This window comes from Labeo rohita, chromosome 23, assembly GCF_022985175.1.
Source record: "Labeo rohita strain BAU-BD-2019 chromosome 23, IGBB_LRoh.1.0, whole genome shotgun sequence".
Classification (NCBI taxonomy): Eukaryota; Metazoa; Chordata; class Actinopteri; order Cypriniformes; family Cyprinidae; genus Labeo; species Labeo rohita.
The window spans coordinates 24,669,435-24,685,465 of NC_066891.1; the positions used below are offsets into that span (position 1 = coordinate 24,669,435).

Below are 16,031 nucleotides of genomic sequence, written 5' to 3' on the forward strand. Positions count from 1 at the left end.
CACTCACACACAGTGAGTTTGAGCTGCAGAGTAAGAGGATTTCATTCATCCATATTCACTGTATCGGACAGACTCGCGCAGTTTCTCGGTCAGCGGGCACTGGGGGGCATAAGCTCTCTGTGTTAAGTCACTTTCTTGCTCGAATAAAGTCTATCCCGCTGGGCCAGGAGGAATAACTTAACACTTAGAGATCACACCATTAATTGCGCTCCCAAAACGTAGACAATATGAAGGAAGCTGCTTTACCACAGCTGCAAAAAAGAAACTAAACATACTGTAATAATATTAGAAACATTAAATAATATCCCTTACAAAAACAGTACTTTGTCAATAATCCCATCAAATATTAACACTAGTAGATATTAGTACAATTAATACTGATGACCATGCAAGATGTCCAAAAATGCAATGGCACTTCAACGGTTTTACCATTGGATGTAGCATATTTTTAACAAAATAAGTATAAATATTGGTATAAATACCATGGTACCGCCAAAGTATTTTTTGTAAGACATATCTGACTTGGACACTGGCTATTGGCTATTCAAAATACCATGGTAAATCTACATAAAACTATGGTGTTATGTCCAAAAAACATGGTCCCATCCCAAAAACATCAATGCAGCATATCCAACAAATTATAGTAGTACTTGTCCCAAAAAAAAGGCTTGGTAGAAGCATGGTATCCATAAGAACAGGTTACTTTTTGGTAGTTTTTTTAATCAGCAGAAGAGGACACACTTTAAAGCATCATTCAGGGCACACTTTAAAGCATCTTTACCTTATTAATTTACTCTCACTACTGTATCTTCCGCTTCGCCGCCCCTCTCAAGAAAATCCAGAATCAATAAGAGCATCAATATGAGCTCAGAATACCCATTCAGTGATCTCCAGTCTAGTGAAAAAGATCTCAGCACAGCCCTAATCGCGTTTTAGACCGACTAAGGCTGCTATTGTCTGTGAAACGTCTAGTGTCTGAAAGCAAACAGCATATTTAGGCTATACAGAAGCATAGTTATATAAAGTGACAAACCTAATAAGACTCTCAGAAAGTTCTGATCAACAACCCACCGAGCCAAACACATAAAGCGCCTCCAAATGACATACACAACAGCTGAAAGTTGAACATTTCGTGACACGGGGAGTGAGGGGAGATGAAGCGCGCTTACCGTGCGTTTCACAGAGCCAGAGAGAGTGATGCGGCGCGCAGCATCCCTGCCAGCCTCAGTGAGAAGACTTCTACTGTGCGCTCTTCTCCGGCATGATCGCGGCTCCTCAGCTCTCCTCCTCCGGCGCACACCGCTGCAGGCTGAGCATCATGGCTGGTCTTTTGCTCTCAGTTCATCTGCTGGGGAGCGCGCGCACTACCGCCTACTCTGATTGAGTTTAGAGAGCGCAGAGACTGCGATGATCGCTCACTTTCTCCGGGCATATGGACCATGTGATGAGACTCATCCCTCCAACTGCGAGAGCCCGATCAGCGCCACCCAATGGAAACACAACGCTATTCATCACTAATGCGATTGGGCCGCCCATTCGAAAATAATATCGCCCCAGTTTTGATTGAAGATGCTTTAAAATATTAGGTATTGCGCGGCTAGTTGCTAATTAGGCTAAAATACACACGTGTGTTTCCTTTAATTCAAAGCAAACCTTTAAACTTTAAACCTACAAATGTAAATTACAGTAGCCTATTGTTATTTTTTATAATAAAAATCAAACAAACATGCAGGCAAAAGCTGACTAATAGATTTAACCTGAAGGTTGAACTGTACACTTTGTGAACTGAATGTTTCATGATTGTCAAGTTGTCACACGTTTCAAAGTTTGTAATTTCATAAAATCATTATTTACAATATCTGTTGGCTAAACCAACAGTTTTCTCATAGCGGAAGTCGTCATAGTTGGGTAAAATCCGAAAGCATCCTGGTGAAAAAAACAGCATATGCTGGTAGATATGTTCTGATGCTGGTTTAAGCTGGTCCTTTGCTGGTTTATGCTGGTCCTTAGCTGGTTTAAGCTGGTCCTTTGCTGGTTTAAACTGGTCCTTTGCTGGTTTAAGATGGTCCTTTGCTGGTTTATGCTGGTCCTTTGCTGGTTTAAGCTGGTCCTTTGCTGGTTTATGCTGGTCCTTAGCTGGTTTAAGCTGGTCCTTTGCTGGTTTAAACTGGTCCTTTGCTGGTTTAAGATGGTCCTTTGCTGGTTTAAGCTGGTCCTTTGCTGGTTTAAGCTGGTCCTTTGCTGGTTTATGCTGGTCCTTAGCTGGTTTAAGCTGGTCCTTTGCTGGTTTAAGCTGGTCCTTTGCTGGTTTAAGATGGTCCTTTGCTGGTTTATGCTGGTCCTTTGCTGGTTTATGCTGGTCCTTAGCTGGTTTAAGATGGTCCTTTGCTGGTTTAAGATGGTCCTTTGCTGGTTTAAGCAGGTCCTTAGCTGGTTTATGCTGGTCCTTTGCTGGTTTAAGATGGTCCTTTGGTGGTTTAAGATGGTCCTTTGCTGGTTTATGCTGGTCCTTAGCTGGTTTAAGCTGGTCCTTTGCTGGTTTAAGCTGGTCCTTTGCTCGTTTAAGCTGGTCCTTTGCTGGTTTATGCTGGTCCTTAGCTGGTTTAAGCTGGTCCTTTGCTGGTTTAAGCTGGTCCTTTGCTGGTTTATGCTGGTCCTTAGCTGGTTTAAGCAGGTCCTTTGCTGGTTTATGCTGGTCCTTTGCTGGTTTTTGCTGGTCATGTTGATGGTCATGGACCAGCATAAACCAGCAAAGGACCAGCTTAAACCAGCATCAAAACGTACCTACCAGCATATGCTGTTTTTTTCACCAGGGCAGTATGGGAGAGTACCACAAATATATTTTTTGCATTCCCATTTGCTTAAACAGCCAAAGAAAAACTATGAGATACTGTTTTCGCGACTTTCAAACAAAGGAAAAAAATTGAGAGAGACTGATATCGGCAGTCAGAAGAGAGAACAACGTCAAATTTACCGTTCCTCCCATAGACCCAGCATTAGAAACACCCTCACATAGCGTTAATTCGTTTTTTGTAACTTGATAAAAATGTGATATAATACAAAGTATTATGTTATAAATGTACGTACATATTTTTAAAAATCTAAATATAAAAAACTTTAAAGGATTTATGATGACGATGACCGTTGAAACGCATCATCACAGGCTTGTGAAAAGAGTCCACTGGCGAGACTTCCGGTTCATTGGCCGCTATTTTGATGACGCTTCGTCACTCGGCCATATAATGCCACTGAACAAATTTTGCTGATTATTGCTGCTGAAAATGGTCATTAATTGTCATGTTGTGGGCTGTGCTAATCAGTCGGAATGGGAAAAACATTTGGAGTACAACAGACTGCCAAAAGCTATAATAAATCAAGGAGAAGAGTGTAAAAAAAACTGTCTAAGAAGGCGTTTGTGGTTGACCGAACTGAACCAGGATTTCCGGGCAAGAATAGGCCTATTAATAACATTTGAGTCTGTTCTCATAATTTCCTGTCAGGTAGTTAAAACATTAGGCTAATATCTTAGTTAATATTCCTTGTACGTATCTTTACCATCTATTTAGTTTGGCCAAACTAAACTTTAGTTTGTCAAACTATGCCATTTCCTGCTTACTAAGTCCTTCTTTATATGATTTAACAGCTTCCACATTTTTTCTCCAGTGGTTTAGACAGCATAAATTAGCAGAACAATTCAGTAGTACATTAACCGTGCAATCCATGCTGTTGTTTATATCTGAGTATCTCCAATATGGCCGCACATCCGGGGAACTGACCAAACCATGACGTAAGTGCAAACCCCAAAAGTGGGAGCGTCTTCCGGATCAAAGTAAACAAGCGACACAACATTCAATAGTTGACAGTAGTGATGGGCAATGAAGTGTCGTGAAGCATTGACACTTTCCTGTGACTGTTTCGGTAAAAGATAAAAAAAAAAAAAGATTAAAGCTGTAGGTTAGTAAAAAATAAAGCAGCCAAAACCCTGTGAAAAAAGCTCCGTCGGATGAAACATTCACCACACATTCCACAGACTGACTCAAGTTACGTGCACTAACAAACAAATAAAAGCCTAACATTGTGTGTTTGTTTGTTAAATTTCTGTCTCTGATAAATTAATTTACCCATTAAACTGTGGCATTAAATGTAATAGAAGAATATTGTACACATACAGGGGTTGGACAGTGAAACTGAAACACCTGGGTTTAGACCACAATTAGTATGCCGTTTGGCCTCCTTTTGCAGCCAATACAGCATTATTTCATCTTGGGAATGACAAATACAAGTCCTGCACAGTAGCCAGAAGGATTCTGAGCCATTCCTTTCGCAGAACAGTGGCCAGGTCACTATGTGATGTTGGTGTATGAAAACATTTCCTGACTCGCTCCTCCAAAACACCCCAAAGTGGCTCAATAATATTCAGATCTGGTGACTGTGCAGGCCATGGGAGATGTTTAACTTTACTTTCATGTTCATCAAATCACTCTTGTCACCAGTCTTGCTGTGTGTATTGGTGCATTATCATCCTAATACACGGCACCACCTTCAGGGTACAATGTTTGAGCTATTGGGTGCACAAAGTCAACCTTCACACTCTGCTCTTATTGGTTGAATGTGCGATCAGTAAAGACTGGCCACCAGGCTGCATAAATATAGCCATGAAACCTCCAACACTATATTGGCCAGTGTTTCAGTTTCATTGTCCAACCCCTGTATATGAATTGCATATGGCAAATATTCAGTTTTCCTGAAATAATTTGTATTCTTCATGTGAGTTGTATAACTGGGTATTTAAAAATGTAATGAAATAAGTCAGAATGAAAATGTAGACTAAGTTACTCGTAAAGTAAGATTTGGGGGTTGGAACATTCCGACACTCAAGTGAATCACGCACATGACCAAACAGAAAGTGAAGCTTCGTTTGTCATTGGTCATATCATTTCTACATTAACAGAATGCCTCAGAACGCAATTTTTAGTGGAGGACCCCCTCGAAACAAGACAGCTAATTTTGGGCTAGTAGCAATTGGGTGGGTTTTGTTGTGAAAACCTGGCAACCCTGTCTGGCACACCCCTTAACACAAGCTCCACAAATTAACCATGGTTTTACTACACTAACCATAGTTTAACCATGCTGTTTGTAGTGAAACTGTGGTTAATCAAGTAGTAAACAGTATGCCAAACAACAGTGGTTACTACACTTTTACTATAATAAAACTATATTTTCCGTAAAGGTATGTAATACTGTTTTTATACAACAGTTTGATAATCAAGAAGTTAATATATAGCTTACATTTTAGACTAAATATTACAGTTTAGTCTGTTTTTGCCAATAAATACATAGTAGAGGTGTTTTGTTGGAGGATTCTGTGTTTTGAACAAAGCGACTCATGACTTACAAATTGTTTTCATACTAAATGAATCAGTGTTTTTGAACAAATCGGTTGAATAAATGATTCAATGACTCACTCTAAAGTCATTCGTTTTGATCATATATACATAAGTGTTTCTAAAGAAATTGGGTTGAGCAAATCATTAAATGACTCACTCACAGTCACCACCTACTGGTGGCTCATGAATGGGTTGTTTTGACCTACACTCTTAAAAATAAAGGTGCTTCAAAAGGTTCTTCAAGCGATGCCAGAGGAACCATTTTTGGTTCCACAAAGAACCATCCAGTCAAAGGTTGTTAAAGAACCATCTCTTTTCTACCTTTTTATAATCTGAAGAACCTTCTTTCGCTACAAAGAAACTTTTGTGAAACAGAAAGGTTCTTTGGATGTTAAAGGTTCTTTATGGAACCATTTAAACAAAAAAGGTTCCTCTATGGCATCGTGAAGCAAATTTATTTTTAAGAGTGTAGCAGTTGGGTTAAATGTTTAAACCAACCTTATGAGTAGTTTAACTCTTGATCTAACTATTGATTAAATGACTATATGGCTGGCCTAAAATGAGCCCAAAACAGTTTGTAAATTTAAAATTAGATGCATAATTACAAGAGGCATAGCAATAATCAAAAGGTGAACATTTATTAATAAGCAATTTAAAAAATATTTATTCCACTTATTAATAAATGCCATTTTTAGGTTCCTTTTAAGCAATAAATATAGTAATTTTTAAGCAATAGTTAAACATTTAACCCAGCCTTTAGGTCAAAACAACATAATAGCTGGGTTTGTCCATATTTCAACTGGCAGAAAGGGTCGCTTAAAAAACATTGTCCCCACCGCTATACAGACAGGATTTGAGAAGCAGAACTTTTAACGCACATATATATTATATGATACCTTATTCTTGTTCTGGTTGTTTTTCCTCTTTACATTGTTGTATATTTAACATTGTATAGGCCTATTTCATAGAATATTATTTTATTTATTAGTAATTATCTCCCTTACTCTTACCATATGACTTTTAGATCTTCAATTGCACGTCTGTGAGTGTCTGCTTCAGTGTTCTGTATGCCTGAAACTAAATTGCACCTCTGGGATTAATAAAGTTGTATTGTATTGTGCTGCCTCCACTGGACTATATAACCCTTTCTTGTAATGTGCACTGTAGAAATCAATAGTTTTAATCAAATAATAGCTGCCACACTTTACACAAGTGTTCATGTTTCGATGTAATTACAGCATTAATCAGTACAAATTAGTGGGTAAGACTAATGAGAAATGTGCTTATTTTCTGAAAGCTTTTAACTACAAATTGCTATTGTGATGTATTGACTTTAGTGTAAATAACATGGTAACTGAAACGTAAAGTGATACCTAAATAGCTCTAAAATATTTATTATCATATTTCTTTATAAGCTTGTTTTATTTCCTTCGGATTACACAGATAGTGATGATTTGGGCAACATCCACTAAAATAGACATGGCTGTGTTTAAAGTTGGCCCAGATATAGGCAACACTTACTGTCTGTCAGCTCTTTTATGACTGTGGGTCTTCACCAAAACAATCAATGAGGAACTCACTTTCTCTGAGTGCTCTTGTGCTTGTGTGTGTGTGTGTGGGCAGGTTTTATACTCCTCCGTCTTTGTTGGAGTCTGATTGTGGTCCTTATTTATGTCTGGCTCATAGCACAGGTCTCGTCTGCTAACTGGCCTGTCAGTCTGCATTAGGTCTTGCGGTTTGAAAAGTATACAATAGAAAGGCCCGAGCCTCCTTTTAGAAGAGCACACATCAACACACTTTAACTGGAGGGAGGTGTTGAGCTGTGGACCCCTAGGATCGCATCAGATACTCTTACTGATATAACCCAATGTGACCTTCTTTCCATTGCTGGTTTGTGTGAGTCACATTTTGCCCACATTCTGGGGACCAGCACAGCTAGCGAGCAAGAAGATGTGCACAAGCAACTGTTTGAAAGTAAAGCTAAAAAAAAAAAAACACTTCACAAAAGCATGGATAAATAAAATGTAAATAAATAAACTAATAAATATATTTAAAAAAAACTAAAATTTCTCATCAAAATGTAAACGTCATTGTTAATATTAATAAAGAATCTTTGTACATTAAAATTTAATTTTGATTGTGTTCTTAAAGAAAATAAACTGAACCAAAACCAAACAAAAATTAATGAATAAAACTGAAATAAATACACCATGATAACAAACAAAGAAACAAACAGACAAATAAAATAAACAAAGAAAGTGTACAAATATCTCGTCAAATTTGACAAAACATCAATTTTATTAAATCATATATTTACCAAAGAATATTCTTTAATGAAAACAAATAAAAAACAAACAGACAAATAGACAGACAAATATAAATAATTAAATAAATAAAAGTGTACAAATATCTTATTAATTTTTTACAAAACATTAATATTACATAATATATTTACCAAAGAATATTCTTCAATGAAAACAAACAATCAACAACAACAACAACAGCAAACAAACAGACAGACAGGTAAATAAATAAATAGATATCTCATCCAATTTTACAAAACATTCATATTAATAAATAATATATTTACCGAAGAATATTCTTCAATGAAAACAAACAAAAAACAAACAGACAGCTAAATAAATAAATAAATAAAATGTGTACAAATTTCTCATCAAATTTTACAAAACATTAATACTATTACATAATACATTTACCAAAGAATATTCTTCAATGAAAACAAACAAACAAACAAACAACAACAACAACAGCAAACAAACAGACACATAAACAGGGAAACAAATAAGTAAATAAATAAATAAATAGTTAGTGCACAAATATCTCATCAAACTTTACAAAACATTCATATTATTAAATAATATATTTACCAAAGAATATTCTTCAATGAAAAACAAACAAACAACAACAACAAACAAACAGACAGATAGACAGGAAAATAAACAATCGTGCACAAATTTCTCATCAAATTTTACAAAACATTAATTTAATTAAATAATGTATTTACCAAAGAATATTCTTTAACAAAAACAAACAAACAACAACAACAGACAAATAGACAGGGAAATAAATAAATAAATAGTTAGTGAACAAATATCTCATAAAATTAAAAAACAACATTAATATTAATAAATAACATATTTACCAACAAATATTCTTCAATGAAAAACAAACAAACAACAACAACAAACAAACAGACAGATAGACAGGTAAATAAATACATTTATTTTACAAAATATTAATAATATTAAATAATATATTTACCAAAGAATATTCTTCAACAAACAAACCAAAAACAACAACAACAAACAAACAGACAGATAAAAAGGTAAATAAATAATAGTGCACACATTTCTCATCGAATTTTACAAAACATTAATTGTATTAAATAATGTGTTTACCAAAGAATATTTTAAATGAAAACAAACAAAAACATCAACAACAAACAAACAGACAGTTATACAAATGAATGAATAAATATGTAAACAAACAAATAATAGTGCACAAATATCTCATCAAATTTTGACAAAATTATTTTATTAAATATTTATCAGAGAATATTTGTCAGTGAAAACAAATAACAACAAACAACCAGACATATAGACAGATAAATAAATAAATAATAGTGCACAGATGTCTTATCAAATTTTGCAAGTCACTGATACATTACATAAATATTAAAGTATTTACAAGAGAATAGTGTTTTCAATGAAAACAAAAACAAAATAAACGTATAAAATTTAAACAAAATTAATAACAAGCAAGCAAACAAAGTGCACAAACATCTCGTAAAATTTGGCAAGTCATAATATTATAAATAACCTCTGTACAAATGAAATATTTACAGAAGAATAATGTTCTTCAAAGAACAGTATCTGCAGTTCTTGCATCCAAAAATATCACCAAAAACTATTTATAGCACTTTGTGTTTGAGCGTGTGTGTGTGTTTATGTGTGTGCGTGTGTGACAGGGAGGAGGGAAGCTTTTAAGAGAGGAAGCAGAGGCTACAGTGATGTAATGAGAAGTGATGTGTTCCATGGCAATACAGGCTCAACCTGTAAAAGATTCATCACTCTTCTTCATGTTCAGAGAGGAAGGAGCCGAGCAGCACGGGGGAGGAACCGCTTTTAACGGCTTTTCTATAATGGATCAGCACAGACAGAGCCACAGCTGTCATGGATAGAAGACAAGGGTTAGCAAAGAACAAGTGATATTATCAACATTAGCTTCATTATTAATATGTTTGTGCTATTTACAGAGGTTTGGCAATGGACGTCCTTGTTTATCATGTCAATAGATATGGATCTGAATATGAAGGGGAAAGAGCAATATAGCTTTAGGCAGTTGAATGTATCAGTACAGTCAATGCAGTATCTCTTTGAACAGACTGAACCTTTACAGTAGCTATGAATTGATTGAAAAAGTTATGTTTGTCACAGTGTATATTGCTACATAGTCTTCCACTGTATGTGCATCACTGCAACAGAACATTAGACCAGTCAAAGTAGCAAAGAATGAATCCTGCATTATGCTCTGCACTGACTGCATTTTCTCATGTATTTATCCATTTCATATAAAAAAGAAAAAAGTTAGAATAGCAAAATAGTTAGTAAAGAAAAATATGCTGAAAAGATTAAGTGTGAAAAATGAAGTAACAAATAGCACCAATTTACACCAGCTTAGATGTAGTTTTGATATGCGACCGGCAGATGGCGCCTTGGATTTGGTAATAGACTTCAATGAGGCGAACATTGGTTCCTGCTATCCAAAAATCAGTGCACACTTTAAATATAGCTGCAGAGACGCATCGTAAAATCGTGATGGCAAAATATCTCAGCCAATGCTATTCATCACTCAAAGTTCATTAATTAAAAGTACATTTTCTCTAAAATCCTGTAGTTACTACAGTCTGCACAATGTGGGAACATGGTGTTCACCAGAACTGTCAAATAAATCAATAAACAAATAAATAATGATAAAGTACAATCGCATAAAAGGTATCTTTAGTCATAATAAGAATCTAAAAATATTCTGTAAACCCCTGCTAAAGCCTAATGCTGATTTATTTGTCAGATTGCAAAACTATGCTAAGCTAAGACCAATACACCACTGTAGGCGGTTTATGTTTTTGTTGGTCTCTAGATATGGCTTCTATGCTTGTTTGCTAGTCATAGGTGGTCTCCAGGCCTGGTTAGAGTTTTTTTTTTTTGCACTTTTACCCCCGGTTTCACAGAAAAGACTTAAGCCTTTGTAAGTCTAAGCTGTTTCAGCTAAAAGAAATTTGCACTGATTGATCTTGAAACATGTCAGTGCTCTTGTTTTGTCTCAAGATGCACACCAGTAATGTCTTTTCTAAGGCATGTTTAAAAAAAATACTTTAATGTCCTAATTGAACTGTGGCTTAATTCAGCTTCTCAGTCTAGGAGACCATCTTAAACCAGGTAAGACCAGCACACCATTGTAGGTTGTTTATTTTTTCAGCAGAGATGTTGTCTCTAGATATGGTTTCTAAGCTTGCTTCCTGGTCTTAGGTGGTCTCCAGGCCTGGATATGCAGGCTGGTTTTAGAGGGGCTTGGGGCAGTTTCAGATTTTTAGGCTAGGAGACCATCTTAAACCAGGTAAGACCAGCACACCGTTGTAGGCTGGTTTTTTTTCAGCAGAGATGTTGTCTCTAGATATGGTTTCTAAGCTTGCTTCCTGGTCTTAGGTGGTCTCCAGGCCTGCATATGCAGGCTGGTTTTAGAGGAGTTTTGGGCACTTTCAGCTTCTTAGGCTAGGAGACCATTTTAAACCAGGTAAGACCATCACACCATTGTAGGCTGTTTTTTCAGCAGAGATGTTGTCTCTAGATATGGTTTCTAAACTTATTTCCTGGTCTTAGGTGTTCTCTCAGCCTGGTTATGTATACTGTAAAAAACAATTTGTTGAGTCAACTTAATTAAGACAAGTTGGCTGCTTTAAAATTTTAAGTTCAGTCAACTCCAAAAAGTTTATTTAACTTGAAATGTAAACTTACCCAGCTTTTAAGTTTAACAAACACAAATATCTAAGTTGTTATTAGTACAACTTAACATTTCAAGTTGACTAAACTTATTTGAGTTGACTGAACTTAAAATTTTAAGGGAGCAGGGTAACATTATTTTAAGCTGACTCAACAAAATGTGTTTTTTGTTTTTTACAGTGTAGGCTGATTTTAGGGTTTTGGCACTGCACTTTCAGTTCTTCTTAGCTTAGGAGACCATTTTAAAACCAGCTAAGACCAGCACATCATTGTAGGCTGGTTTATGTTTTTCCTCCCAGCAGAGATGTGGTATTTAGATACCGTTTCTGTGCTTGTTTGCTAGTCTAAGGTAGGCTGGTTTTAGGGTTTTGTGTTTTGTCATTCTTCTTAGCCTAGGAGACCATTTTAAACCAGGTCTGGCGAGCACACCATTATAGGCTGGTTTATGTTTTTTTTTCTTCCAGCAGATATGTTGTCCCTAGATATGGTTTCTGCATGTTTGCTAGTCAGAGGTGCTCTCCCAGCTTGGCTATGTAGGCTGGTTTTAGGGTTTTGGCACTTTCAGTTCTTCTTACCGTAGGAGACAGTTTTAAAAACCAGCTAATACCAGCACACCATTGTAGGATGGTTTATGTTTTTGTTGTTGTTGTTTTTTCCAGCAGAGATGTGATCTTTAGATATGGTTTCTGTGCTTGTTTGTTAGTCAGAGGTGGTCTCCCAGCTTGGCTATGTAGGCTGGTTTTAGGGTTTTGGCACTTCAGTTCTTCTTAGCCTAGGAGACCATTTTAAACTAGGTAAGACCAGCACACCACTGTAGGCTGGTTTATATATATACTTTTTTTTTTTTTCGTTTTTGTTTTTTACAGCAGAGATGTTGTCTCTAGATATGGTTTCTGTGCTTGTTTGTTAGTCAAAGGTGGTCTCCCAGCTTGGTTATGTAGGCTGGTTTTAGCCTTTGTCATTCTTCTGTCATTCTTCTGGTTTATGTTTTTGTTGTTGTTCTGTGCTTGTTTGCTAGTCTAAGGTAGGCTGGTTTTAGGGTTTTGTCATTCTTCTTAGCCTAGGAGACCATTTTAAACCAGGTATGGCCAGCACACCACTGTAGGCTGGTTTATGTTTTTTTTTTTCCAGCAAATATGTTGTCTCTAGATATGGTTTCTGCTTATTTGTTAGTCAGAGGTGCTCTCCCAGCTTGGCTATGTAGGCTGGTTTTAGGGTTTTGGCACTTTCAGTTCTTCTTACCGTAGGAGACCAGTTTTAAAAACCAGCTGATACCAGCACACCATTGTAGGATGGCTTATGTTTTTGTTGTTGTTGTTTTTTTCCAGCAGAGATGTGATCTTTAGATATGGTTTCTGTGCTTGTTTGCTAGCCTAAGGTTGTCTCCCATCTTGGTTATGTAGGCTGGTTTTAGGGTTTTGGCCTTTGTCATTCTTCTTAGCCTAGGAGACCATTTTAAACTAGGTAAGACCAGCACACCACTGTAGGCTGGTTTATATATATACTTTTTTTTTTTCGTTTTTGTTTTTTCCAGCACAGATGTTGTCTTTAGATATGGTTTCTGTGCTTGTTTGTTAGTCAAAGGTGGTCTCCCTGCTTGGTTATGTAGGCTGGTTTTAGGGTTATGGCACTTTCAGTTCTTCTTACCGTAGGAGACCATTTTAAAAACCAGCTGATACCAGCACACCATTGTAGGATGGCTTATGTTTTTGTTGTTGTTGTTTTTTTCCAGCAGAGAGGCACACCATTGTAGGATGGCTTATGTTTTTGTTGTTGTTGTTTTTTTCCAGCAGAGATGTGATCTTTAGATATGGTTTTTGTGCTTGTTTGCTAGCCTAAGGTTGTCTCCCATCTTGGTTATGTAGGCTGGTTTTAGGGTTTTGGCCTTTGTCATTCTTCTTAGCCTAGGAGACCATTTTAAACTAGGTAAGACCAGCACACCACTGTAGGCTGGTTTATATATATACATTTTTTTTTCTTTTTTGTTTTTTCCAGCACAGATGTTGTCTTTAGATATGGTTTCTGTGCTTGTTTGTTAGTCAAAGGTGGTCTCCCAGCTTGGTTATGTAGGCTGGTTTTAGGGTTTTGGCACTTTCAGTTCTTCTTACCGTAGGAGACCATTTTAAAAACCAGCTAATACCAGCACACCATTGTAGGATGGTTTATGTTTTTGTTGTTGTTGTTTTTTCCAGCACAGATGTGATCTTTAGATATGGTTTCTGTGCTTGTTTGCCAGTTTAAGGTGGTCTCCCAGCTTGGTTATGTAGGCTGGTTTTAGAGGAGTTTGGGCACTTTCCAGATGGTCAGGCAATGATATCAGCTGCCCAACCAGCTAAAACAGCTGACTGACCAGTCTGTGAGACCAGAATAAACCAGACAACAACCATTTGCTTGGTTTAAGTTTTTATTTTCAGGAATGCCGTGGTTCTTGGATGTTTCTTCTGCTCTTTTCTTGGGTTCGAATCAACAACACACACGCACCGTGGTTTATTCACACAGCCGTGTCCGTGTTTGTGCGAACAAGCCATTGTGATTTACATACACCCCCTCCGGCTACTACCCCCGCCCCCTTACCCCGTCTACCCCCTTGTTCTTCCTCTGCTTCTCCCTCTTTCTTCGCACTTCACTCACTCACACCCGAGTCTCACACACTCCTCCCGCTAGCTACACTCTTGCGACGCGCAGCCCGTGATCAGCTTCACACTTCCACGCGTGTTTCACTGAGCGCCGCCGGAAACAATGGGAACGGAGCCGCTTTGTGTCGGACAGAGACTGACGCGCTCCTCTGTGTTTGTTTAGGACTTTCTGCTGATAGACTCATATATTCTGGACCTCATTATCAAGCTTTAACACAATGGGCTGCTGCAGCGGACGGTGCACCCTTATATTTCTGTGCACGTTTCAGTTGGTGAGTTTGTTTTGTGTTTAATGTGCATTTCACACCGATTATTATGAGGTTTATGTGAGCTGGTTAGTTTATAATGCGTTGCCTTTTGCTTTGTTGTTGGAATGGATACATAATTAATTCATTGTTTAAACACTGTGTTCTTGAACTCTTTTGTCTTGATTGTGAGTTAAGGTTGAACATGTGTTTAAGTAGTTGGTTCCTGCGTAAAATAAGCCAGAGTTGTAAAACACTTTTATGGGCAGTTTAATGCTTTTGCTTTTGCACTACTTAAGTCAACCCAGATGAACTTTTCTCATGCTGTTATACTGTGTTTTTTTTTTAAAAAAATACTAGGACAACACAGGATACAGGACTAAAAACAAGTCTACATACCAAGAAATGGTTTTGGACAGGTTCAACACTGTCAGATTTTGACATGTCAAAAGTGTAGTAAATAAATATTACAGAATACTATTAAATGTTATATTAAAATAGGAAATGTACACACTAAAATATTGTTAAATTGTGTATAATTATGATAATTATTATTAATAATATAAAAAAATCTAGTGTGATTTTTTTTTTTTTTTTTTTTTTTTTTTTTCTTTTTTTCCCAACATCATCTGTTGAACTGTCACCACCATTAGACAAGGCAATCCAAAAAATCAGCTGACATATGTGACCCTGGACAACAAAATAAGTCATAAGGGTCAATTTTTTTGAAATTGAGATTTATACATCATCTGAATAAATAAGCTTTCCATTGATGTATGGTTTGTTAGGACAGGACAATATTCGGTCAAGATACAACTATATGAAAATCTGGAATCTGAGGATGGAAAAAAAATCTAAATATTGAGAAAATCGCCTTTAAAGTTGTCCAAATTAAGTTCCTAGCAATGCACATCACTAATAAAAAATTAAGTTTTGATATATTTACAGTTGGAAGTTTACGAAATATTTTCATGGAACATGGTCTTTACCTAATATCCCAATGATTTTTGGCATAAAAGAAAAATGTATGGTTTTGACCCATACAATGAAATGTTGGCTATTGCTACAAATATACCCATGCTACCTAAGACTGGGTTTGTGATCCAGGATCACATACTGACAATATAACTACATTTTGCATGTCAGGCATGAATTAAAAACAGAAATCTTTTTTTGTGTGTGTTGCTAGTTTAATTATCTAAAACAATTTCTTCCCAATTTGAGTCGACATGTCATATTTGTGACATCAAAATATATGCATCTTTACTTAAGTCAGCATGAAATGAAAATCCCACCAAATGTATTTTCTATACGCATGTTATAGATCTTATTATGAATGCTTACTGGGTTTTTTTTACCTCATAATTTTTTAATCAAAATCAGTGTACGTCAAAACTTCTCAAGGACTTCTGTCTTTTATTCCACTTAAACTTTCTTACAATCGACTGCAGGCTCCTTTCAATGGATTGAAACAAGTCCTGGTCTACATTTGTTTTGATTGTCTATTTCATAACACTGAAGAAAAGATCTGCCACTATTAGAGTTTCACAGATAATTAGTATACCATTAAAAACCTTCGAAACTACCAACTTTGTGGCCTTGAAACCATGACAGGTGAAAATTGAAAAGAAGACCTTCAGGATGAAGTTTCCTTTAATACCTGACTGTGTTGACGCAGAGGAAGCTGTATTTACATGCTTTTGAACAATATTTTAGCATGTGAAAGTGCATAACGACGACTCT

General features: G+C 36.4%; 2 protein-coding genes across 3 annotated transcripts in view; one reads left to right on the plus strand and one right to left on the minus strand.

The window, feature by feature from the left end:
- The window catches only part of LOC127154642 (uncharacterized), a 78,927-nt gene extending 77,472 nt beyond the window's left edge, over positions 1–1,455 (minus strand). The window contains exon 1 of the mRNA XM_051096312.1: positions 1,170–1,455. The gene's annotated coding sequence lies outside the window, so the exon portion shown is untranslated. The remainder of the gene's footprint in view (positions 1–1,169) is intronic.
- A 12,545-nt stretch (positions 1,456–14,000) lies between these two features.
- nkain4 (sodium/potassium transporting ATPase interacting 4) overlaps positions 14,001–16,031 on the plus strand; it is an 86,162-nt gene continuing 84,131 nt past the window's right edge. The window contains exon 1 of one of the 2 annotated variants that reach the window (XM_051096315.1): positions 14,001–14,315. In XM_051096315.1, the coding sequence (XP_050952272.1) occupies positions 14,262–14,315 (54 nt within the window). In that variant the 5' untranslated portion in view covers positions 14,001–14,261. The remainder of the gene's footprint in view (positions 14,316–16,031) is intronic. The other variant, XM_051096314.1, reaches the window with a different exon arrangement.